Source organism: Solea senegalensis, linkage group LG8 (assembly GCF_019176455.1).
Source record: "Solea senegalensis isolate Sse05_10M linkage group LG8, IFAPA_SoseM_1, whole genome shotgun sequence".
Lineage (NCBI taxonomy): Eukaryota > Metazoa > Chordata > Actinopteri > Pleuronectiformes > Soleidae > Solea > Solea senegalensis.
The window spans coordinates 18,678,061-18,700,851 of record NC_058028.1 but is presented as its reverse complement, the minus strand read 5'-3'; the positions used below and the strand labels follow the sequence as shown (position 1 = coordinate 18,700,851).

Here is a 22,791-nt window from a genome sequence, read left to right as displayed (position 1 = left end):
TCATTTCAGAAAAATAAAGCGGAAGCAGTGTGAATATCAAGCAGTATCTAAGAGACTGAGGCAGAGAACTGCAAGTGCCAAGGCTGCAGCAGAGAAGCACAAATGGCATTTTACCAACTAGCAGTGAAATCTTACCCCACCACTGGCTTCAAGGACAGCCAATATTTTCAGACAGGAGCAGAATACTTATTTATAATAACAAGCATGCAGATTGTTAACATAACACATACTGAGAGCAGCTGGCAGAGGAAAAAATTAAGTTACCTTTTTTAAAACTTTCATGGCAAATATTTTGCCTGAAGCAGCACCGACAACTTTTCGAACTTGGAAAACCTGCATAGAAAGTAGAAAGAAACAATTAGCATGCTTATAACAATCAAGTGAAGAGCTGAGAAAGAATGTGATTCAAAAGTTAACCATAAAACACATAATCCAAACTATGCGTAGTGTTCCATGTCCTTTATCAAGGTTTCACAAGTACCTTTCCATAGCCACCTTTCCCCAGGACCCGCAGCAGCTCAAAGCACTCAGGTCTAATGTTCTCCGTCCCCTGATTGACATTGTCCTCCGATATCTCAATCTTCTCACAGTCGTCCATGTTGCTGCACAGACATATTCAACATACAACACTCACACCTGTTTTTCTGCCTAGAGCATCATAAAATCATACAAGGAAACACAAATTGAACAAACTGTATTGAATACTTACAATTCAAATCCACTGCACTGATCCATGATATCATTGATTTGAACCTAGCAAAAACAAAACACAACATACATGTCAATTAAGTCAGTATGTGTTGCTATTTAAATGTTTTAAAGTCATGGCATTTTGTGTTTTTATATCATATTCTTCCTTCTGTTCAACATGTTATGCCTTCTTATCTAAAACATCTTGTAGCACTTACTTTAAACATACTTTGTGCAAAGATATCGGCACTAAACGCAACAAATAATCATCTATATTGATTCCTTCCTTTCTTTACATCCATGTATACATATCATATACACTCACAGAGAGAGTGTGATTTATAAACAGAAGCTTAAAAAACTAACTTAAAATTTAAAACAAAATAAATAGCAACAACATAATTCAATATATCCAGAGTACGACAAGAATTTCAAATCATAAAAGCACATAACCAATAATCATAGGTCAATCAGGCTTCAACAATACACCCTAAACCATATTTCTCTGGAGTCAAGAGTTCTAACAGTGACAAATATGTTACTTGGTTGAAAAACATCTTGAAATTACAAAGTGATTCGTTCTTCCGAAAGGAGAATACATTCCTGAGCAAAACATTATGATCATGAGTCAAAAAAGACTTCCCTCTGTACATGTCATTACTATGATTGGTTATTAGTTAATAGAGATATATATATGCAATCATGAAAATAACCTTGGTAGCACATTGTTATGTCCCCGCCCACAAACACACAAATATGGTATGGCTTTGCATCATAGTCTGTGAAGAAATCATCACAGACAGTTGCTTTGATGCAACAGTTGCTCAATCACTGTAACATGAACATAAACATGGTGCAGGAAAACAACAAAAGGTCAAAAGTTGTTTGTCTTAGTGGAATAACGATGGCAGACACAGGGGTCCAAAAGTCTAAGAAAACTTCTTATGGTCTAGTATGAAGGTTAGCGTGTTTTCAGTGTAAATACACTGTACCTGCAGGTGATCAGGTGAGTTTAACGCATGCAACAAACATTTGTTTTCAGTAAATAGCTGTTATTTTCAGGTAAATGTAGTTTGCAGCTCTGAAATGTTATTTAAATGTTGTTTACTTATGTTTTATTCATACTGTGAAAACAAACAGGTAGCAGCTTAATGACTACACTGCCTTACTGTGTCTCTGTCCTGCCAAAATAAACTGTTGCTCACTGAGCCACATTTATCACTGCAGCAGCAGCAGCAGCTTTAGCCAAGTAAGGCTTTGCTTGCACAACAGCGATGTTGTAACAATATGACAGCGTCAACAACGCGAGCGTTTCATCGCTGACCAACATCATTAGGAGAAAGGTAAGCGCACAAGAAGTGACAGCTCTGTCTTGAAAGGTGTCATGCTGTCCATCAGTGCATGCTAACAGTGATAGCAGAGGCCTAGGAGCCCCGGCTGCAGAGCAGGCCTGCGGTGCCTGGCAGGCTAACTGCTAACAGCTAAGAGCCACAGCTGACAACTGCCGCAGTTACGTGCATCATTAAAGTACCTCCTCGCACTCATCGTCGGAGACATTGTCCTCCGGCTGATCCAAATCAATGTCAAACACTCCAGCCATGGCAGCGCTTCGCTCGGATGTCTCTGTCACACACCGCAGGAATGGCAGGCGTCCCCCCGCACCTCATGGACAAACACACACCGCCGCCATGACCGGGTACTACACTGAGCATGCGCAGTCTGCGCCGCTCAACACAAGGGGCGGTGACCTGCGAGGCTTTTATTTTGAAAATAACAATAACTGCTCTTCATACATAGACGATTTGTAGAATAAGCATGGTACTTTTGTTTAGCTTTTCTCACGTAAAAAGAGGGAAAATAATCAAGCATTAACACAAGTGTATAAATAATAATAGGAAATGTGAATTGTTTGTAACATATGTATTTTTTCTTTCCTTATTTTTTGAATTGGCATGGAACAACCATGAAAAATACACTCATTTTTAAAGAAACCGCACACACCCTGAATCAACAAATAATTTCTACTACTTAGTACAGTTTAACTTATGGGTCTCTGCTGAGAATAAACAAATAAATAAATAAACTCACATAATGCCCATATACGATGTATTATACTTGAATATGTTCCGAGTTGTGCTCAACCACACATAAAAGGCATAAACATAATATACGTTTCTCACATCTTTTCACTTGTAACTATTCACTAAATTTGCATTTTATTTTGAAAGTGTTAACAGCTTTAACCGGATGTTCCTGTCTCTCCTGCTGTGGCGGCAGCATGACTTTCTGAGCGCAACACACAGGTGCGGACATGAAACGTGCCTCACACCGCGTGAGTTTAGCTGTGAACTTCAGACCGTGTGCTCTGGTCCTCTGCTCGGAAACCCGCACGTGACTCAGAGAGGTTCATTCCTGCGCGTTCATTGTTTGTCGGCTGTAAAATGTCCGTGGTGACGCTTCAGCTGGGTCAGTGTGGGAACCAGGTTGGTCAGGAGCTCTATGACGTCATCTGCAGTGACGCGCAGGACGCACAGAGGAGAACGACACACACCACAGTCAGCTGTGAGCGCTTCTTCCACCAAAACAAACATGGAGGTAAACCACACTCAGTAAGCGAGTCTATTTTTATATTTAATAATGTGGTGACATCACATTGACTTAAGTTTTTCTTTTTTTGTGACCAGATCTTGTGGCGAGAGCAGTGCTCATAGACATGGAGCCTAAAGTGATAAAGCAGAGTATGAAGAAGGCTGCAGATTCAGGCAGGTGGAGATATGGAGATGATTCTCACTTCAGCCAGAAACAGGGTTCTGGAAACAACTGGGCTAATGGGTGAGGAAACTTTACCCAAAAATGTTCCTTGTTGAACATGTAAAATGATAAAAAATCCAAATCAAATTGCAGCTGTTATAATTTGATATATTACATGTTGAAGTTTTTTAAGATTAAAGTGAAACCTGTAGGCTCATTCTTGACTGACAAGTGGTCAAAGTTCTGAATTTCTCTTGCAGTAGGGAGTGAAAACGCTGCTATTGTTTATTCCTGTCTCGCTCAGGTTTTGTGTCCATGGTCCTCGTCACATAGAGGTGGTGGAGGAGCTGGTGAGGCGAGAGGTGGAGCGCTGTGACAGACTGGCTGGTTTCATGACCATGATGAGTGTGGCAGGAGGAACTGGCTCTGGGGTCGGTACCTACGTCACACAGAGTCTCCGAGACGCCTACTCAAAGTCTTTCATCCTCAACCACCTCACCTGGCCTTATGGGACTGGAGAGGTATGGAGGCAACTTAGATTGGGACAGTATGCTGGTGGATCATAGTTTTTGGGTGCTTGTTGTGTATTGCAATTCTGCAATTATTGTTATCAGATACAGTAGAAATTACCCACAAGTCAAATTTACAAAATCAATGCCCATGACATGTCAGTCAAGTCAGTCTGACATTGAACGGGACAGTGGTACATAACAGCAGAATGTTTTTTTTTAAATAAAATGAAATCCCCTCCCTCTTGACTTGTTTCAGGTGATTGTTCAGAACTACAACTCAGTGCTGACGCTGGCTCATCTCTATCAGCTGTCAGACGCCATCCTGGTGCACGAGAACGACACGGTGCACAGGATCTGCAGTCAGCTGCTCAACATCAAACACATCTCCTTCAGTGACGTCAACAGGGTCATCGCTCACCAGCTTGGCAGTGTGCTGCAGCCTGCACTCACTGCCGACTCCCATGGTGTCTACAGTAGAAATCCACTGGGTGAGGGAAATGCACACAGGCAAGCACGCACACGATGGTGGAGGTTGTTTAGAGCTTGTACCACAAAGGCAATATTCACTGAGCAGCTGAGCAGTCTTGACTCCTGGTCAGTAGAACCCTTTCTGCATGTACAGTATATCCCATACTCTCACAACCTGTTTCCTGTCTCTAGACAGAATGGAATCAAATCCCTCTGTCACTGACTCATCAACAGCATCATGGAGGGAAAGAGAAAATGTCCAACGCCTCTGAATTTATCCGTTAAAGCTCTCGGTCAAGGCGTCACCTGTGTCAATGCTGACCTCAGCACCTACAGTCCTCATGTACTAATTGTGTTGTGATGTGTGTGTCTCTCAGGTGAGTTGGTGAGCAGCCTTGCATGTCACCCAGAGTACAAGCTGCTCAGTGTGTGCACGATCCCTCAGATGCCGAGTTCCTCCATCGCCTACAGCACGTTCAGCTGGCCGGGGCTGCTCAAGCACCTGCGACAAATGCTCATCTCCAACAGCAAGATGGAGGATGGCAAGTTTCTTTCCGTTGCCAACATTTGTCACTTAATGTCTGTGTAGATTCTGATTTATCCAGGTCATGGTTCTCTAGTAGCAGCGGGGCTACTTGTTCCACTATTTGAAGATATTATGTGTAGTTTTTTTGTTAATTTTTTGTCTTGTCTTCTCCTTCAGTAATTATTTTTCTCATTGAACCAAGTCTAGTGGACTATTAGGTGTGAAATGACTTTAGACGAGAGGTGAAACATCTTCAAGAAGCCTACAAGTCCATTTGCTACTGACTCAATGACTTTTGAAGAACTTGGCACTTAAGTTTGTCTGGAGATATTAGAAGATTATTAACTATATAGTTTGGAGTTGGATCGTATTTTATGTATCTTCTTGTTTTCCCTGTTTCAGGTATAGACTGGCAGATGCGTCCACCTTCAGCCTCTGAGCGAACCAGGAGTCTGACAGGAGCCAGCTTCAACACCTCCCTGGCCAACCTGCTCATTCTGAGGGGCAAAGATGTGTACAGTGCAGAGGCTGGTCAGTGAGATGCTTCAAAAATCAATAGATTTTAACAGTTGAAATTGAAATACTGCACAGTAGAGCCTGGTCTGATAAATATACTGTTTGTTTTAATATCATGTGATGTGGAAACAATGATGTGAGATATTAAATCTAAATCTTATACTTTATTAATCCCCTTTATTATTATTGTATGTGAATGCACAGGTGGCTTTGAGGATCCAGCTCTGTACACATCCTGGCTGTCACCAGAAACTGCTTTCACGAGGTGGAATTCACCTGTGCCTTTCAATAAATATGAAAAATCAGCCACACTGGTCAGTAACAGTCAGGCTCTGCTCAAACCCCTGGACAACATGGTGAGAAAAGCCTGGAACATGTTTGCCTCCAGGTGAGTCAGTCGTGTTTTTTTAAAGCTATGCTCTCAATATTTACCGAAGGGAATGTTTATATAAGATCTTGTGGTGACCTGTTTTTCTGTTTCTGAATTAAGTGTTTATTCACACTGTTGCAGAGCTTATATTCATCAGTACATCAGGTTTGGAATCTCAGAGGAGGATTTTCTGGACAGTTTTACGTCTGTGGAGCAAGTCATATCCAGCTACACTCAACTGTGCAACTAAGCAAGAGAAAGCCTGACCAGCACTACCTCTCATGACTTTGTATATTTAGTTTATTTAAATGAATATGTAAATAAAATAGTTTGCTTCAAATAAATTATTTCTTCACTGAAAACTGATTCCTTCACTTTGACATCTGCTGAGGCACCAGTGACTGAGGCCAACGCCATGTTTAGAGCCTCATCAATGAAAAGTTTGTTAAATTACATCATTATATAATTTGAGGTTTGGAAATGACTGTTTCCTAAGCCAAGAATGAGTCCTTAGTGAACGACTTACACACGTGAATTTACACCAGGATTGATGCGGTTGCAAAAATCCATGAGTTTTGGGGTATGATGAGGTTTTCAAAAAGGCGATTTACTTTGAGGAATAATAATAATTTCTTCAGTAATAATTCAAAAATTAAACTTCAACTTAACAAAAAAACAAAAACAAAAAACCAAAAGCACTCAATTCTCCAATCATTTTTGCATGCAGGAAATTATCTTGCAACTATTTAAGACTGCAATTTTATGTTAGCCTATAAATGGTAACTAGTATATACAGCCCTACATAAGTAATGAGTACAATCTATTAAGAAAAAGCTGTTAAACTTGTTATTTTAAGTCTCAGAAAATTAAGCTTCTATCAAAGGTGACTCCATCTGCTAATGATTGTCACTTGATCTAAAACTCCAGTTACTAAATGGACCTTGTGGTTAAATCAATTTAAAAATGTAACAGTGATCCCCCAGATCTGCACAAAGAAAAGTAACAGTGACATCAGTGAACATTCTTTCCATAACTTTATTGTTCATTTTACAATTGACATCAGCAGAGCAGCACACATCAAATGCCGTGGACCCACAACTTCAGCCAGCCTACAGACCGCTGTTGCCATGACAATATAACAGCCAACACCAGTCTGATAAGCTAGCTGACGAGTAGGAAGTGTGCACACGCCTGGATATATGGTTGGTAATTGTGTTATCCACATGCTGGAGCTGTTTTGAAATGTTTCAGAGGGGAATCATCTCCAACACAAGAAGAATTCATGCGTCAAATAGAAAAGTCCAAATCAGCACAAACCGGTGAACGTTAACCAATTCATAAAATGTAGAAATAACTGTAATCCAAAGATAGTGAAATGAAAACGTTATGAGAAGCCGTTCACTTACCTTAAACATGGCTACGTCAAAGAGAGAATGATGCATGAGCTCGGTCATGATGGTTAGAAGTTATTTAACATCACAGTGATGACAAAACCATGAATCTGTAAGCATTACTGTCCTACAAAAGCATCCAAAGAATGAAAGACTGAGACTTGGAAACAAGTGCCATGATTTACAGGTTTTATATATATGATCTGATCCAAGGTTCGACCTAAATGTACAGAATAGAAATGAGACTAGTTTGCTCAGAGTACAATGTCACTTTACAAATGATATCACCTTTTGTGTTTTGGTTTAAGTTAACTCATGTCCCCACTCAGCACTGGAATAGAAATACATCTGCACATACTGTCAAAAAGATAGTAATATATGTACACAGTGTGCAAACCATAATCAGTACCCATCTGTTCTAAATCGATATTGCTTTTTTTCCCCCCATTTCGAAACAACACTTCCAGAAAGAAAAGACGTTAAGTTGGTCTTAGCTGTAAAACTGAACGAAAAACACGAGGAAAATTAAACCCTGAAAACAGAGACCATCCATTGCAGTTATCTAGGCAGCACACTGTACAAACACATCATGATGCATCCATACATAAATGTTACAAAATTAAATAACAATCAAGTCTATAAGTCAAGAACAATATTCAGAGGAAGTCAAACCTTCCCGTCTTGCATAAGGCATAGCATCTGATGGATGGGCACTGCCCGCACACAGCAGCCACCACCAAACCTCTGCTTTACTTCTGAGGTCAATGAAAGGGTTAATTTAACGTAACATATATTAAGATCAACAGTAAATCCGATCGCACTACACACAGAGTGAGATGAAGTTAAGAACTACAAAACCTGAAGAGGGACAAACGGTAAACAGTAGCACACATCCTCAAAAGCACACGTACCAAACAAAGAGTCTGGCCTTTCTTTTTCCTTTTTTTTTTTTTTCTTTTAGCATTCAGCCTCTTTCAGAATGGATGAGAGGGTGAGGTTTGTTGTTCAATTGTGAGTGGCTGTGGCCGAGTGAGAGGAAGGCTCTTGGCAGCAGCAGCAGAAACACAGTCACTTGGATGTTTTGTAGTACTTTTGTCTCATCATCACTTGGTTTTCTCCTCGGTGTGCCTCTGCTGCTGCAGCCGCTTGGCATAGCTCTGAGCCATGGAGTTGACAATGGAGATGACAAAGTAGCAGACCATGACCAGCACCACCTTCTCAAACACCCACGCCAACCAGTTCTCATCCTGGTAAAAAAAAAAAAAAAAAAAAAAAAAAAAAAAAAGAAAGAAGAAAAAGTAAAAAAAAGAAGAAAAAATATCAGTTACCAACATTAAAAGAACAAAGGAATAGTACAGTAACACAAGCAAACAAATTCAGCTATGACCTTAAAATGTGAACATTGTTGAATATGGCGTGTAAGAAAACTATAATAAAAAACTATAATATACACTATAATATCACAATATCTTTCATAATATGTGGCTTTTGTTTAATGTATTTAAACCTCCAACCACTAGTTAGCAGCAAGCATTTAGCCATCTGACTCTCCCCCGCCTTTCACTCCTCTAGACAAAGAAAACTTAATTATTTATGTATTTAACATTGTGTTTTTTATTATTACAGATTTTCTTAAAATACACTATTTTGGAGGCAAAAATTGGGATATGTATACCACAAGATTTTTGCCAATCAACAGGCCTATTGTTGAAAGAGTTTTGGGTATTGAAACGTTGCAGTGCATTTTTAAGGGAATAAGATAACAGAGCTCGATATATAATACATAACTGGATTGACCTTCAGATACATTTGTTTTTTTCTATTTGTTGACGTGATGGTAGTGTAATACTGATAAAGAAAATGTAGTATTACTAAAGTCTTCATCCAACATAAAGTTTCAAATGTTCACATAACATCCTCACAAGTTGTGGAGCTAAACTTAAAAAACTCACCAAACTCTTTCTTGTAATGCTGTTTAACCTTTAGTAAACATTGAAATGTTAAGGCCCTTGGGCTCATGCAGTTTACAGTGTGTATTTAAAAGACTTGAGTTTAACAAAAAGACACTTAGTAAATGAAAGTATGAATAAAGCAGCTCATTTTGGCTGTCATCTGAAAGAAATGTCAGGTATTGTACTTACCGCTGGTATACTTCCTCCAGCATGGTGCAGCTTGTTCCGCTGGGCTTCCAGGTACTGGCTGAAGGGCTTCTGGAGTGCTGGTCCCACTTTAGGCACAGAGCTGGTACCACAGCCCCACATAACGTCCACACAGAATGGCAAAGGAAACAGAGTAAGAGAGAGAGAGAGGAAGAACAGTAAGTCACTTACCCTTCAAACACCTTTCTGACGACATGGAGCACAAAAACTGTAGCTTTACACTAAGAATAATTATTCCCTTGAGAAGCCTCGTAGAGCATTCTATCACTTTCCCTCAACACTACTAGGAATCTTCACTCATCCACCAGTCAACCAGCATCCTTGCAAGAGCTGCTGAAGCAACATCCTACATGTGGGCCTTATGTTGGCTCTTCCAGCTCCTCCACTTGTTCCTGTGAGCAGGAGCAGGCAGCAGAGAGGAATGAAGCACAAACTCCTCAACCCTCCTTTTATACTGCTCAGCTCTCTATAGGAGCCTGTGTCAGCCCCTTTGAACGGGAAGTGAGTCGTCATGATGTCATCACCTTTACCACCATTGCTGCCTTCTGGGTGGAAAGACATCTAATCAGGGTGTGCTCATGTCCTTATTAGGCAGTGAGGATTATCTCACCAGGGGTCCAATCACAATGGATTACCTTTTTATTAATTTATATCATTCAGAGACACTGATGCTTTGGTTTTGCTATATGGTCAGAAAGGTTTCGGGGAACTTTACATGACAATAAATGTATCATTACCATGGCAAGATACACACAAGTATATATATGTATATATATATATATATATATATATATATATATATATATATATATATATACTGTACTGCTACATTAATTTAACTCTGTCCATTTTAATGAGAACATTAAAATGTGTAGACTTGACTAGACTAAGTAAAAAAAAAACGCCAAAATGGGACTGGCTAATTGCTCATTTTAAATAAACATAACTAGTTTTGAGTGACTCATTCCTGTTATCTCTCCCATTTAACATGCGAGTACACCGGAATACAAACACACTGCTGTTGTCATAAAAACATCCTGTATCAGCAGTGGAACACCATTTGCACACATCATATTGAGTCACAGTGGGTCATCTGAAATTAATGGGGAGGAACCCTGAATCCTACTCCTAAAAATCAGAAGGAAAAAGATTCAAATCTAAATAAATATGGATGAAGTTACTAGCTGGACTTTACATGAGCCTTAACGTTTCACAGCCAAAAGATTAATAAGAAAATAACAAAGCAGCTTATGTGAAGGTAAGTAAAACATTGTCAATCAATATTTAGCATATTTCAACTCTGAGTAACTAATTTTACCATAAACATCGTCTTTAATTAAAGCCCTGCAGCTATAAATAAGCTTAATGTGACATCTGTCACAGAAAGTTTTTTTTTTTATGTCTATGATTGTGTTTCCCACTTCACTGGGGAATTTGTCTCAGCCAAAGCTGAACTCTCTGAGTCAGATCGACATGTTGGGATGGGACCTCACATGCCTGACCACCAATGCTGCAGACATGGATTGCATTACAGTGCGCTTGTGTAAATGCATGCACGCACACGCCTGTGATGAAAGCGTTTATTCACTCAGGATATCCAATCAGTCGTCCAGATGCATCTGAAAATGTTTACAAATGCACTGCTGACCACAAAACCAGAGGAAGGACAATGAGACACTTACCCAATCAGTGACACCATTTGCTCCACTATGTGCTTGCTGAAGGTGATAATAACAAAGAGTTTCTGTGGGAAGAAGAGAGATGGAAATTCAAAACAAAGCACTTTGCAAACATATGCAGAGGTATCTAAAACAAGGACATCTGAACAAAGAAGTGACCACAAAAACAGCCCATCTTTAAGAAACACATGAAGGACACGTTAATATATGCTGAGCTGTAGACATATTTTCATTCTTAATTTTAGCCGCACAGCTGTGAAAAATCTGCCACCGTCTACAGACACTAATTACTAAACTCAGACCTGGCACAAAGCTAAATTTTAGGCTGTGAGGGGCTTTGTGTGGTTTGCAAAGCACCACGGCGGGGGACGGGGGAGGTGGGGGGGGTTTGACCACAATATTCTCCTGCGTTCCTGACACTGATCAGCTTTAAAAGCCATGACACATGGCCCCCTGGACAAAATCAGACAGGATATGACACGTGGTGTTCAATGGGGTTTAAGGTACAAAAAAGAGACCCCCCGCCCCAACCACCTCCTGCCGTCTGCTCAATTTCCTAGTCTCAAATCTACTTTCTCATGTCCACTCTACATCCTCCACAACCCCTGCAGCCCGACATCTTTATCTGAAAGGTCTCAGTGAGATCACTGGTTGGTACCAACAAGAGATGGATAGGTTTCAGTTTGTTAAGATAATTGGCGACTCACCGACAGACAGACGGTGTCTTTTCGTCTCGGTTTATATTAGTCACTGGTGTAGCAGACTCAACACTCCATAAGTGACAAGTTTTTTGATCTAATGGATCTAAAAAACTCTAACTCTTACTAAAGACTTCCCTCTTTTCATCTGGAGCCAGTTTATAGCGTCTGGATGCATCCCAAAACTCAAAGCAGAATAAGGAATCCCCGAAGGAACAGAGCAAAGTCTAAAAGTTAACCAGAAGTAGACAATTAGGAGTTTCTCACAGCCACTAAGACATGATCTAAGCAGCAGTTTTCATCTCTTCCACACGTTTTGAGGTTGTGGGATTGTTCAAAATGAGTGAGTCAGCACTGCATACCACTTCTTGTTAAGAGTGGACATTTTTCTCACATGCATTATTACATTGCAGACAGCGACGCAATAACATTAAAGAAAAGACCTTCAAAGCCAAGATGGAGTGAGTGTATCATGTGGTTGATGTTAAAAAAGAAAAAAAAAAGGTAGTGCCATTTGTTGCCCTTTTCTTTTTTGTTTGTTTTGAGTCTCTAACTGCCAGATAATCAGAATCACCTTTATTGGCCAAGTATGAGTGATCATACAGGGAATTTGAAGATTCTGTTTTTCCGCTCACTTTGTAATTGCACTTTAAACAGAAAAAGACACGAGAAGGAAACTAACAGTTAATTTCATTGAACGCTTTCAAATCCAAACGGAGTTCTAGAGGATGACTCCACAACATGCACTTGTTTTTCATAATGTGCTTGTAAATTTAATCTGGATTATTTTTATTTGTTTTCTGCTAGTGTTTTAACTGTGAAAATGTGTAACTGTTGAGTGTTCTGTATTTGCTGCTGCCTACCCTTCTTAATATCAATGGGATTTTCCTGGATGGATGGATGGATGAATAAATAAATAAATAAATAAATAAATAAATAAACAAACAAACAAACAAACAAACACTTCATTTGAACTGCTAACCTGTATGTGCATCTTGATGATGGCTTTCCCGATCAGAGTTGCTCCAAAAAAGGTCCAGAAGGGAACCATGAAATGGCCGCAGGTTATTCCAGCCAGGTCAAAGAGAGGATTGGGGATCTGAAACAAACAGACAGAGAGATGATTTAAGGCGATAATGACAGGACTACAATATCAATTGTAATTGTGGGGTTAGTAACACAAATGCTAAGTAAAGTGTACAGTCAGAAATATAAAATAAAAAATTGAGCTGCAGGAAAATTTAAAACAAATCCATGTGGATTTTTAACTTACTGAGGCACATGCCAAAATCCCAAAGAATCCCACTTTCTGTACCATATGCTGGACACCAAGCTTTGCTCTTGTGACAAAATCCTGTAAAATTTAAAAGTTATTAAAAACAATATTGTTACAAGACAGCATAAAAACAACATGACCTCATATGATTACTTGTCTTCCTTATTGTTTTTTTAAACAGCCAAGTATATGCCGTGTCACTTTCACAACCCACAGCTTTCACAAATGTTACACTGCTTCTCAAAATGTAGATACACACTTAACTGAACACATAATCACCCTTTTCTATTTCTTAGAATAACCTTGTAGTGATTCAGATGCATTTTAACCAAACGGTTATTACAAGGAACAAGAGCTTTGATGAGAGTATTGTGGTAAAATTTCAGAGCACTCAAAGGATTTTTTTTGGCTTGGTGACATTATAAATATAAAGTGTGTGGTACAGAAGTGCGGAGGATCTTTTGATCCCATCTCCAACCCTGCGGAGTTGAAATGTCTGTGGCTACATGGGGGGAAATTACAGCCGATGCAGGGGGCAGATTAAGAGGTAAAAAGAGGTTTAAAAAGTGGTACATCAGCAATTTTGAGAGCAACTTTAAATTTCAAATTTTAAATTCTTGAGCCTAACACTAAACATTTGTTTTCATTGTTTAACCATATCATATTTTAGCTATGTCAATATCTCTGGTATATTTGTTTTAATTCAGAATTTAAAAATATGTATGTTTGTATCCACATAGAAGTAGTCAATCATTACCAAGGCAGTATGTTACATTAAAAAAATATTTCATTTTCATTTCATAAATGTTTCTGTTATACTTCTGTTTTAACATGTAATGAATCACATGGATACATTCATTAAATCCATTGCTTCTGACTCGTCTGGTTGATTTGAAAACCCATGACCAATGCTTAAATAAAATTTCCCATTGTCAGAGGCACGTGATTGTTGCATGTTTCTCCTTAATCAGTTCAGCTGAGACCCAACAAAGAGAGAATGGGTGATGGAGGCAATATACACAACTTTGCTGACTCAGCATTTGATCTCAGCAGCCTCCAGTCATGTGAACCCAGTTCCTGACAGAATTGTCTATCATTCAAATTAGAGGCCCGTGAATAGAGAGAAGGGGAGGAGGGAGGAAGGCAGAAGGAGCAAAGCCTGCGGGATGATTAAAAGGGGAGCAGTGCTGAGGGTGACTCACACACCAACAGGCAAATTTACTGGAAGTGTAAAGGAGGAGTGGCTTCATTGAAGTCACATGGCACTTGAGGACCAATCACTGGGCAGTGGTTCCATGGTCAGTTGTTTATGAATTATGAAAATCAACTGAGGCCGTATGATATTGAGTGGATGGACAACTAAGCTAATCTGGAACTCATAAAATGGACAGATATTACAATATTCAGTTTTTAAAGGAAACAAGCAGACTGGGGCTGGGCTGCCTTGCACAAAAATTATGTAAAATTTTGGCAATTTTGTTTCTGTTTGTATTTAAATATGACAGCCGTTTGTCATGTATGTGTTTTAAATGTACAGCATTTCGGTCAACTGTGTTGTATTATGTGCTTCCGAGTAAATACATTGGATTCTTAGTTTATTCTTATGTTTGTGTTCTTTGAAAATCAACTTAGATGCATCAGGCACATCTAAGGTGGGCGATTGCCCTTCAATATATGTCAGTGGCTGTGAGAATGGCTTGCTAAAAAAGACTTAACATAGGAAAAGGCCGAGTCAGTGGCTCTCATTATAGATATAGTTGAGCGTGTAACACTGACCTGTGCACCTTCAGCCTGCTCAAGCATCTCCTCAAACTCCTCGTAGTCTTCATCATCTGGATCGGCTCCTGACTGACGAGCTGCTCTGGCCATGAAATATGGAGGCAGCTCTCCGATGGCAGTGCCTGCACCCTAAACCCAAAGTCAAAATGTTACATGCTGACATTTTCCTTATTTATTTTCAACACGTAGACACCTATTCTTTTTTCATCTCACAAGAAAGTCAACATGTGAAGATGTAAACACCTGCTATAGCATTCATGATGTGATGCTAGCAGAGGTGAATTACCAGGTCTTGTACCACACAGTTAGGGCTGCATCTATTAATTTAGCAAATATTAGTAAATGAATACCCAACTACTTACATAATTGATTCAATGATTTAAGTTTCTTAATAATTTAAACAAGCACACTGATTTTTCAACTTCTTAAATGTGAATATTCTTTGCTCCATACAACAAAGAAACCATAAAGACTGATTTTGTTTCTTCCACCGTATACACTCATAAAAATGTGTTTCTTAAATGAAATGATGCATACTGTTGTGTATGACGGACACTCAAGCATGATGAAAAGGTAAATGAGTTCCCAGATATCATTGGTCATGACACCGCCTGCGCCTGGCACTGACAAACATTCTTTACATTCTACTCACCCACATGCAGGCCTCCAGTCGGACCTTTGACATGATTGAGAACAGAGAGATGCCGCTCTCCATTGCTTCATCTTGGGGACAAACAATCTGGTCCGGGTACGGAGGCTCAGGGAAGTCTATGGAGCCACACTCATAAGCAGCCAAGGTTACTGATGCTATGTGAGGACCCTGGTACAGAGGACGAGAAGATGGACAGGATGCTTTCATGAACAGATCGATCACAGAGACACATGCAAGCCAAAGACAACTTTTTTGTCCAATGTCTGTTGTGGCACGAGAGTTGGATATTGATTCAAAATACGGTATTGATATCAATATCTGGATTTTGATACTGATTTCATTAAATCTGTTTTTATCTGAAAAATGACATATTTTGACCCAGTTGCTTTTTTGTGTTCAAAGACAAAGCTCTCATTTGTATTACATGCATTTTAGATCTTCTCTACCCATCTTCTTTAATTTAATCACTTGTTAAATCTATCTTCTTCTTTGGGGAAGGAGGTTTGATGCTTAGTTGATACCAAAAAAGGTCAAGGATTTAAGTTGGACACCCAGTTCTGCCAATACCAAAGTATCGAAGTTTAATACCCAGCCCTGGACATGTGCATTCATGTAATTGTAAATATGGCAAATGTCGTAGTTTGATGACTTCTCTCTTTATCTCAGTAAAAGCAGGTACATAAAAAGCACATTAGCACTAACAGCATTATCTGTCCATAGGTCACACACAGACCAACAGGAGCTGAGTCACACAGTCTCTTTGTCAGGTAGGTATGTCATCATTTATCATGAAGACGGGGTCTGGTTAAGCTGAGCCATCTGGCCTCAACACCTGTAACTACAACACAGCTATTCCATTATGCCTCTCTAACGTGATACAGACAACACTGACAGTAGATGGACAGCTCACGATTAGTGTGTGTTGACTGCAAAAGCTCCTCAACAGACACCGCCACCCTACTCTGAGTAAGAGCACAATGGAGGCTTCTTAATTTACACAACACAGTCTCTTTCAAACTAAACAGGACTTTCTTAAAGAACTTTTTTTTTCAGGACACAATAAGCCAGTGTTAACAAGAAAAAAAGAAGCAGTGACTAAGTTTGTATCCAAATTCTCCAACACTCATCTGACAGGTGACACAGTGGCCTTGTTTTAAACCTCTATGTTTGCTCGGCCAGAGCAGAACTACTCGCATAAAGGGTGAATAAACCCCCTTTCTTGGTCGAGTAGTATCACATTTACCATTTTCCAAAGTTAATTTATGAACAAAACTACTCAGAAAAAAGCCTCTGGACCTTTTATTATTGTTTCAGACATCATAACAATAATATGAAACTGCCAGGTAGAACAAGCAAAACAGTGATATGTTTCTGCTCCGAAAAATGGGTCTAAGGTATGTTATAAATTAAGATTGCTGGGAAAGTGACACAACAGGAAAGACCACAGGGTAATTAAAGTCTATCCCCTTAGAAGCATGAATGAGTTAAGCAAATTTCACGGCAGCGTGCTATGAAATGGTGACCCCTGGGTGGTGCAAAACTGAGGTTTCTTGGGTGTGGTTAATCCCAGGGGACCGTCTATGATTTCAGCAAATTTTGTGGCACTCAACAAAATTTGTCTAGAATGTGCAGTTTGCTGCTTGAGGTTAGATTTTGCCCTGATGAGGACACAAAACTTTATCAATATAAAGAAAGAGGAACTGACTGAGGATCATAGAAAATCATATGAAGTGTTTTTCAGAGGGAAGGACTGACCAACTGATGACCGATTCAACTAACATTACAAGAGAAATAACTTTAATATTTGATGTTGTTGATGGCAAATTGAAACATTCAGAAGTAAAAATAATCAACAGGCCTTTTTACTTTGACCACAATATTAAGACTATAATTCAACTTTTATGAAGCACTGCAGTGACCTCCAGAACATTACGATGAATCACATCATCATCTTGGTGAGTGAATCCCCTTTCCCATGAGCACCATGATCTCATCCTCTCTGAGGGGTAAGCTATTAATGCTTTAGGCTTGAGGTAGATACACAGAGCATCTCTGCTGGTTCTACATGTGGTTTTTACTTTAACACTGACACAGGGAGTTTCCTATCCTTAGCTGACATAAACACTGAGTAACAAGTACTGCTGCACTGTGAACATAAACTAACTTCTGAGCAACATGGGAACAGGAATTTTTTCTTCATCTTGTGAAAAGAGGGTCTGACATAATTTGGCCAGCTTTCAACACCTTTCTGTGGAAAAACTGAAAAGAGATGGTCACATAAATGATGATTTGTGTGGTGTGGCCATCACCATTCTCACCAAAGAGGTATACTGCTTCACAAAGACAAAATCCTCAATTAATATCCAAGTTCCATCTACAGGGATTTCTTGATAAGGAACTTGCCACCGTGATATGGGAGAGAGACAGGAAGTGTGGGTTTGCCTTATAATTTGTGATGTGCCTCCAGTTCAGTATAGTAATGCAAATAGTTTTCACTGATATATAAATAAAGTATAGAACAATGTCCACTCTCAGGGAGATGGGGGGAATGGAGTCACATCTTGCCAGAGTTGTAACACATGTTATTTCTATCCACCACCACCACTACTGTATTCAAGTATTGCTGGGCACAGAACATAAAGAACCACAAAACTACTCCAGCAAATGGAGAGCAGTATTGTTAGAGGGATTACACATCTGCTCTACAAAGAGGAAGGTCACAGTGACATCTTTTCCCATTGTTTCATTATCATGGAAAACAACTGACTCAGCAGAACCACATCTGTGCAAGACCTACAGAACCAAAGCCACATCATCAGCTTAAAGTAGACTATTGTGGAGAGCTTCCTCCTGTCATTTTTAATAACTTAACCATTTCCAGCACAAATGACACATATTTTGGTGACTCGCTCATACTCTTACTGTGACTGACTGTCAAGAGAATATTACACTTATCTCCTGGTTAGCTTTGGACAGATGTGACAAAAATGAGATAAGCTTGAAAAGGCTTTGTATGAGAATGACGCCATCCACTGGCAACTAGAGGAACAGACACATATAAACTTAGCAGAAAATGCTATAAACACAGGTCAGTTTTAACATCCTGGCATGGAAATTTCATTACACCTGATTTAAAGTGCTCCACGATATTATGGACTTTTTGGATTATGGAAAATTGTATAAGTTAACCACTTTTAAACTTTCACAGCTAGAAGACATTATTCTAAACTGCACAACATTGTGATGTAATCAAGTATGGAAACTTAATCCATTTCTACTTTGCAGTCATATCTCTAGCTCTCTCACATTTTTCTTTTGTGATGCAAATTAATTATTTGGGGTTAAGAAAGCAAACTTTAAACCAGTCAAGAAGGGTCTTCACTAATACTAACACGAGTGAGACGTCTGCTTTTGAGTGTGTACATTTCCATACATTGGTGGTTTCTTACCAGATAGAGCAGGAAGGTGTGTAAGCCAGTCCCAAGGCCTACTGAGGACAGGATCCCAAGACCTACCCAGTAGGCACACCATAGCAGCTTATTCTCCAGGTGCTGAACATACTTCAGTGAAAGAAAGTGGAGTAAATGAAGCAGATGTTACACAGGGAATAGTGAATAAATAACAGTAATAGAATAGTAATCTCTTTTTTTAATTAGCTTACGAAGAGGAAAATTAGTGCAATGACATCATAGAAAAAATGGGTCCAATGCTAAGAGTTCTAGGTTTGTAAAATGCCTTGTGTTTATTGCAGCAGTTTCATTGTCCCTTCATTTTCATTTCATTTGAATAATATAGTGACAAAGAAAAACATATAGATCAACTATTTATATCCAGAGAAAAGTCAATAAATAAAAATAAATAATTACAATACAATTTGCAGCAGCAGTGTATATAGTATATATTTTTAGTAGTATATAAAAGTATATATAGTATATAAAATTTTATCTTTTTGTTGTATATTTTTCCTCTTATCATTGATCACTTGTGGCAGCTCAGTATTATAACATGAGTAACCCTGGCACAAGTTCATTTTAAATTAAACCTTGTTCTCCTTTAACTGAACTGTGATACTGCTCAGGAATTAGTAACCAGTCGAACAACTGTGTGATCAAGGGTTACTTGACAACAACGCAGATCTCATCATCACTCAACACAGGTTTTTAGGTGGACAGAGGAGGACTTATCATTAACCTTTAAACAGACAGCATTGAAGAAATACTGTTGATTATTAACATCACTTAAAAACAAATTGCAAAAGCCTTACTTCTTGATGTGCTCCCTCCGTGGAGTACAAAATGGAGAAAAGGGAGCATAACACCAAAAAAAAACACACTATGCCTCTTCGCTGCCAAAGCCTGAACAGAAAGACAGAAGAACAAAAATGTTTGTAGCGTAATAAGTGCATATGTAAAACAATGGATGGAAAAAGATATGTTGTACTATCTCAGTATTCGAAGGCCTACTAGGCTTGATTATTATTTATATCCCCATAAACGTAAATGACGTTGATAATTCTACAATGTTTGAAATTGCTCATGAAAAGCTGTACAATTCCAGCTTCTGAGAGCACAGACCTATTAATGGCATTATTATTGTCTCAGTGAGATCACAACCTCATAGTGTAGAGTAGGGCAACAGAGCAGACAAGAGAAACCAGTTTTAAGGCTTACTTTAACGTCCACTCCTTTAGCTTGATGAGGGTCTCCAAGAGGAAGTAATGTAGTGTGGTGACCGGCCTCCTCCATAAGAGCAGAGACAAACGCTCCTCTTTATCTTTCTGCCTCCTCTCTCTTAGTGACGAGTCTGGAACACAAACACCCTGACATAGTGAGGCTCCTTCAGCTACGTCAGTCACTGCATCTTGTGGAATTGGTACAACTACATGCATGATACAAATCCCATCAACAAGAATGTGGCTGTAAAATTGTGTGGACTATGTTACCTGCAGCTTCGAAAACTGAAAGTAGGCTAAAAGTCAATCAGCTAACTTGTTAGAGTCATCTGGTGGCAGCTATCACTTTGTGTCATCAGATACTACACAACCTGAGCTTTTACAGGCGTATTTACGAGTATTTACTTCTCTACTGTATAACATGTTAAATTGAAGTGAAGTTCACCCAGACTAACCTGTGGACTTGCCATTCTGTTTGTCTTTAGCTGCTGCACGTTTCTGAGGCGGTTCACAGCTCGCTCCATTCGCTGCCATGTCAATCAGTATGTAGCAGGTCAGGCAGTCTGGAATGATGGAGACAGATGAAGACAGAGACAATTTAGTTCAACCATGTCCTCTGTTCTGTTGTTTTACTTCCCACTGTGTGACAGAAAATGACAGACACTGTGACATTCACTCGGTCACAAAGTCCTTATCAACGGCTCATTAGCAGGACACTATCTGTGTGTTAACATTAACTTTGCATCAACACTTTGTTACCTTGCGGGTGCACACAACCTGTTATTCACATGCAGTCGTCGTGTACTAAATGCCTCAGTCAGCAGATACCACACACATTCACAAGTCACACCTCAATCATATTAAAAAAGTGAGCACTGCATCACAGCCACTTCTGAGAATATACATGGAAAAAAAGCAATTTTGCTTCAAGCTGGATTCAATCGTGCAATGCTATATCTTCACCGAATTGTCCATCATGTCAAGTCCGTCACTCACCTAGTTTGCATCGATTAAGTTCTACTTGTGAAGTTATCTGCAAAGTTGCATTAATGATTTATTCTTAACTCTCTTTCATTTTCTCTCTGATATCTACTTCTTTCAAAACAAAAAGTTCCCCTGCTTTGACCTGTAACAGCTAACTGGTTACCTTGACTATTTACTAGCAATGCATTCCATATTAGTCAGTCATGATGAGTCGGCACCCATGTAACATTTAGTTTAGATTTGTTAATGCCCTATTGTATTCGCTCTCATTATTCTAGCCAAGCATCCCGCTTCCAGCCAGCCAGATGCTGCCCTCAGCTTCCTTTGATCTGTTACTATGGAAGTGGCCAAAAGTATGTTTGCAGGAATAGTACACAACAGGCTTTTTTCATATTCTTTGTAGGCAACAGGAAGTATACTTTCAGCAACATTGTTTTATTTACACAAAGCTTTCAGGGTGTGGTCTTCATTTGTTATACTCTGACAAATTATTAGTGGTTTCTCTTTAAGGCCATACAAAAGTTTTTGTTATTATTAAGCATCATTGTACAATGTTACAAAACGCTTCACAAGGAGGAGCAATCTAAAAGTTTAGACCAGCAACTTGCAGTGATAAGACAATGGCTGGTTATGGTGATTTATGTAAGAATGCTATATTTTCCTCACAAAAACAAATACGCATTACGAGTAAGCACTTGTGACACGTAACACAAATGGAATGACATTATCCGAGCGTTCAGAAGACTGCAGTATTAATTACCACTAGTATTCTGATCTTCCTATTGTTCAGGAGAGATTATTATTTGGTAGACTGTCTTGAGATTCTGTTACAACTGTGACATTGATGTTTCACATCAACACGTAGGTCAACGCGTAATATGTGGCAATACAAATGTTAAGGTATTTCACAAGATAGTGTTTCCTGAAGTGTTATTGAGCACATGACGCGTACTCGCGCAGGGGAACCAGAAGACAGCACCGGACGACTGACATTCAAATGACATGGTTGAATTCACAGGGAAGTTATCACATCGAGCAGTGAAGTGGAAGCGTAAATAATAACCGCTTGTCTCACGAGAATAATCTGCTCAGATAACTGAAATAACCGTCGTCGTCGAGCGTGTTCTTAATGTGACAGTATATGATGCTAACTGCAAGCACATCATCCACATGCTAGCCGGTTAGCATCTACGCTAGCGGCAAAGCTAGAGAACTATACCTACAAGTATAAATGCCATCAAAAATCAATAAACAGAAGCCTTACGTTCGGATACGTATATAAACCAGTTTTCTGCCGCGGTGACCTATTAATAACGAGAAAAAATAACTATACAGAGAAGAAAGAGAGCGATATTTGTAGAACATTAAATGACAGCCGTACCTCTTTCCTGTCCTCCTCACCCGGAAAAAAATGACTGAACGTGTCAAAGTAAAACTTTAGTCAAGCGGAAATGTGTACAAACGCAGATTTTTCACAAGTTTTGTATCTATACATTTATAACTGACTAAGCATTAACGCAAAACACAGTAGCAGATGAGTACATCGTAATTTCAGTAAAAGTTTGCTTCATGAGACTTGTATTGCGAAACTCTTGCAAAGACGTACTTCCGTAAATTGTGCTCGTTGGTCCAATCGGATGTTACCACATTTGCCAGTAAAAATGACAA

At 39.2% G+C, this 22,791-nt stretch overlaps 3 protein-coding genes across 6 annotated transcripts; 1 reads left to right on the top strand and 2 right to left on the bottom strand.

Moving 5' to 3' along the window:
• Positions 1-8: 8 nt before the first annotated feature.
• On the bottom strand, positions 9-2,414 carry LOC122774019 (ribosomal protein S6 kinase beta-1-like). The gene is made up of 4 exons (XM_044033067.1): positions 2,222-2,414; positions 710-753; positions 482-602; positions 9-333 (listed from the first exon to the last, which is right to left on the bottom strand). The coding sequence occupies exons 1-4, from the start codon at positions 2,288-2,290 to the stop codon at positions 256-258; spliced, it is 312 nt and encodes a 103-aa protein (XP_043889002.1). The 5' UTR covers positions 2,291-2,414; the 3' UTR covers positions 9-255.
• Positions 2,415-2,582: 168 nt separating this feature from the next.
• Positions 2,583-6,195, top strand: LOC122774018 (tubulin delta chain-like). Its single transcript, XM_044033066.1, has 8 exons — positions 2,583-3,285; positions 3,375-3,522; positions 3,746-3,962; positions 4,210-4,441; positions 4,799-4,963; positions 5,350-5,478; positions 5,668-5,851; positions 5,975-6,195. The coding sequence occupies exons 1-8, from the start codon at positions 3,132-3,134 to the stop codon at positions 6,081-6,083; spliced, it is 1,338 nt and encodes a 445-aa protein (XP_043889001.1). The 5' UTR covers positions 2,583-3,131; the 3' UTR covers positions 6,084-6,195.
• A 1,204-nt stretch (positions 6,196-7,399) lies between these two features.
• Positions 7,400-22,698, bottom strand: vmp1 (vacuole membrane protein 1). Of its 4 annotated transcripts, none has more exons than XM_044032818.1 (12): positions 22,505-22,698; positions 20,595-20,702; positions 20,138-20,286; positions 19,732-19,822; positions 18,917-19,027; positions 15,468-15,635; positions 14,813-14,944; positions 13,034-13,114; positions 12,743-12,859; positions 11,066-11,127; positions 9,366-9,465; positions 7,400-8,471 (listed from the first exon to the last, which is right to left on the bottom strand). In XM_044032818.1, the coding sequence occupies exons 2-12, from the start codon at positions 20,661-20,663 to the stop codon at positions 8,328-8,330; spliced, it is 1,224 nt and encodes a 407-aa protein (XP_043888753.1). In that variant the 5' UTR covers positions 20,664-20,702; positions 22,505-22,698; the 3' UTR covers positions 7,400-8,327. The 4 variants fall into 4 exon arrangements, with proteins under 4 accessions (XP_043888753.1, XP_043888755.1, XP_043888754.1 ...); XM_044032820.1 differs by having other exon boundaries at positions 20,138-20,270; positions 22,505-22,697; XM_044032819.1 differs by lacking the exon at positions 22,505-22,698 and adding an exon at positions 22,388-22,489.
• Between the last annotated feature and the right edge of the window lie 93 nt (positions 22,699-22,791).

Coding starts and splice junctions, on each gene's coding strand:
- LOC122774019 (XM_044033067.1), bottom strand. CDS start 2,290: ATGGCTGGAGTGTTTGACATTGATTTGGATCAGCCGGAGGACAATGTC. Junction 754..2,221: donor CCGACGATGAGTGCGAGGAG/GTACTTTAATGA, acceptor TGTTTTTGCTAG/GTTCAAATCAATGATATCAT. Junction 334..481: donor GGAAAGGTGGCTATGGAAAG/GTACTTGTGAAA, acceptor CTTTCTATGCAG/GTTTTCCAAGTTCGAAAAGT.
- LOC122774018 (XM_044033066.1), top strand. CDS start 3,132: ATGTCCGTGGTGACGCTTCAGCTGGGTCAGTGTGGGAACCAGGTTGGT. Junction 3,286..3,374: donor CCACCAAAACAAACATGGAG/GTAAACCACACT, acceptor TTTTGTGACCAG/ATCTTGTGGCGAGAGCAGTG. Junction 3,963..4,209: donor GGCCTTATGGGACTGGAGAG/GTATGGAGGCAA, acceptor GACTTGTTTCAG/GTGATTGTTCAGAACTACAA.
- vmp1 (XM_044032818.1), bottom strand. CDS start 20,663: ATGGAGCGAGCTGTGAACCGCCTCAGAAACGTGCAGCAGCTAAAGACA. Junction 9,466..11,065: donor CAAATGGTGTCACTGATTGG/GTAAGTGTCTCA, acceptor CTGTGGTACCAG/CTCTGTGCCTAAAGTGGGAC. Junction 8,472..9,365: donor CTGGAGGAAGTATACCAGCG/GTAAGTACAATA, acceptor TTTTTTTACCAG/GATGAGAACTGGTTGGCGTG.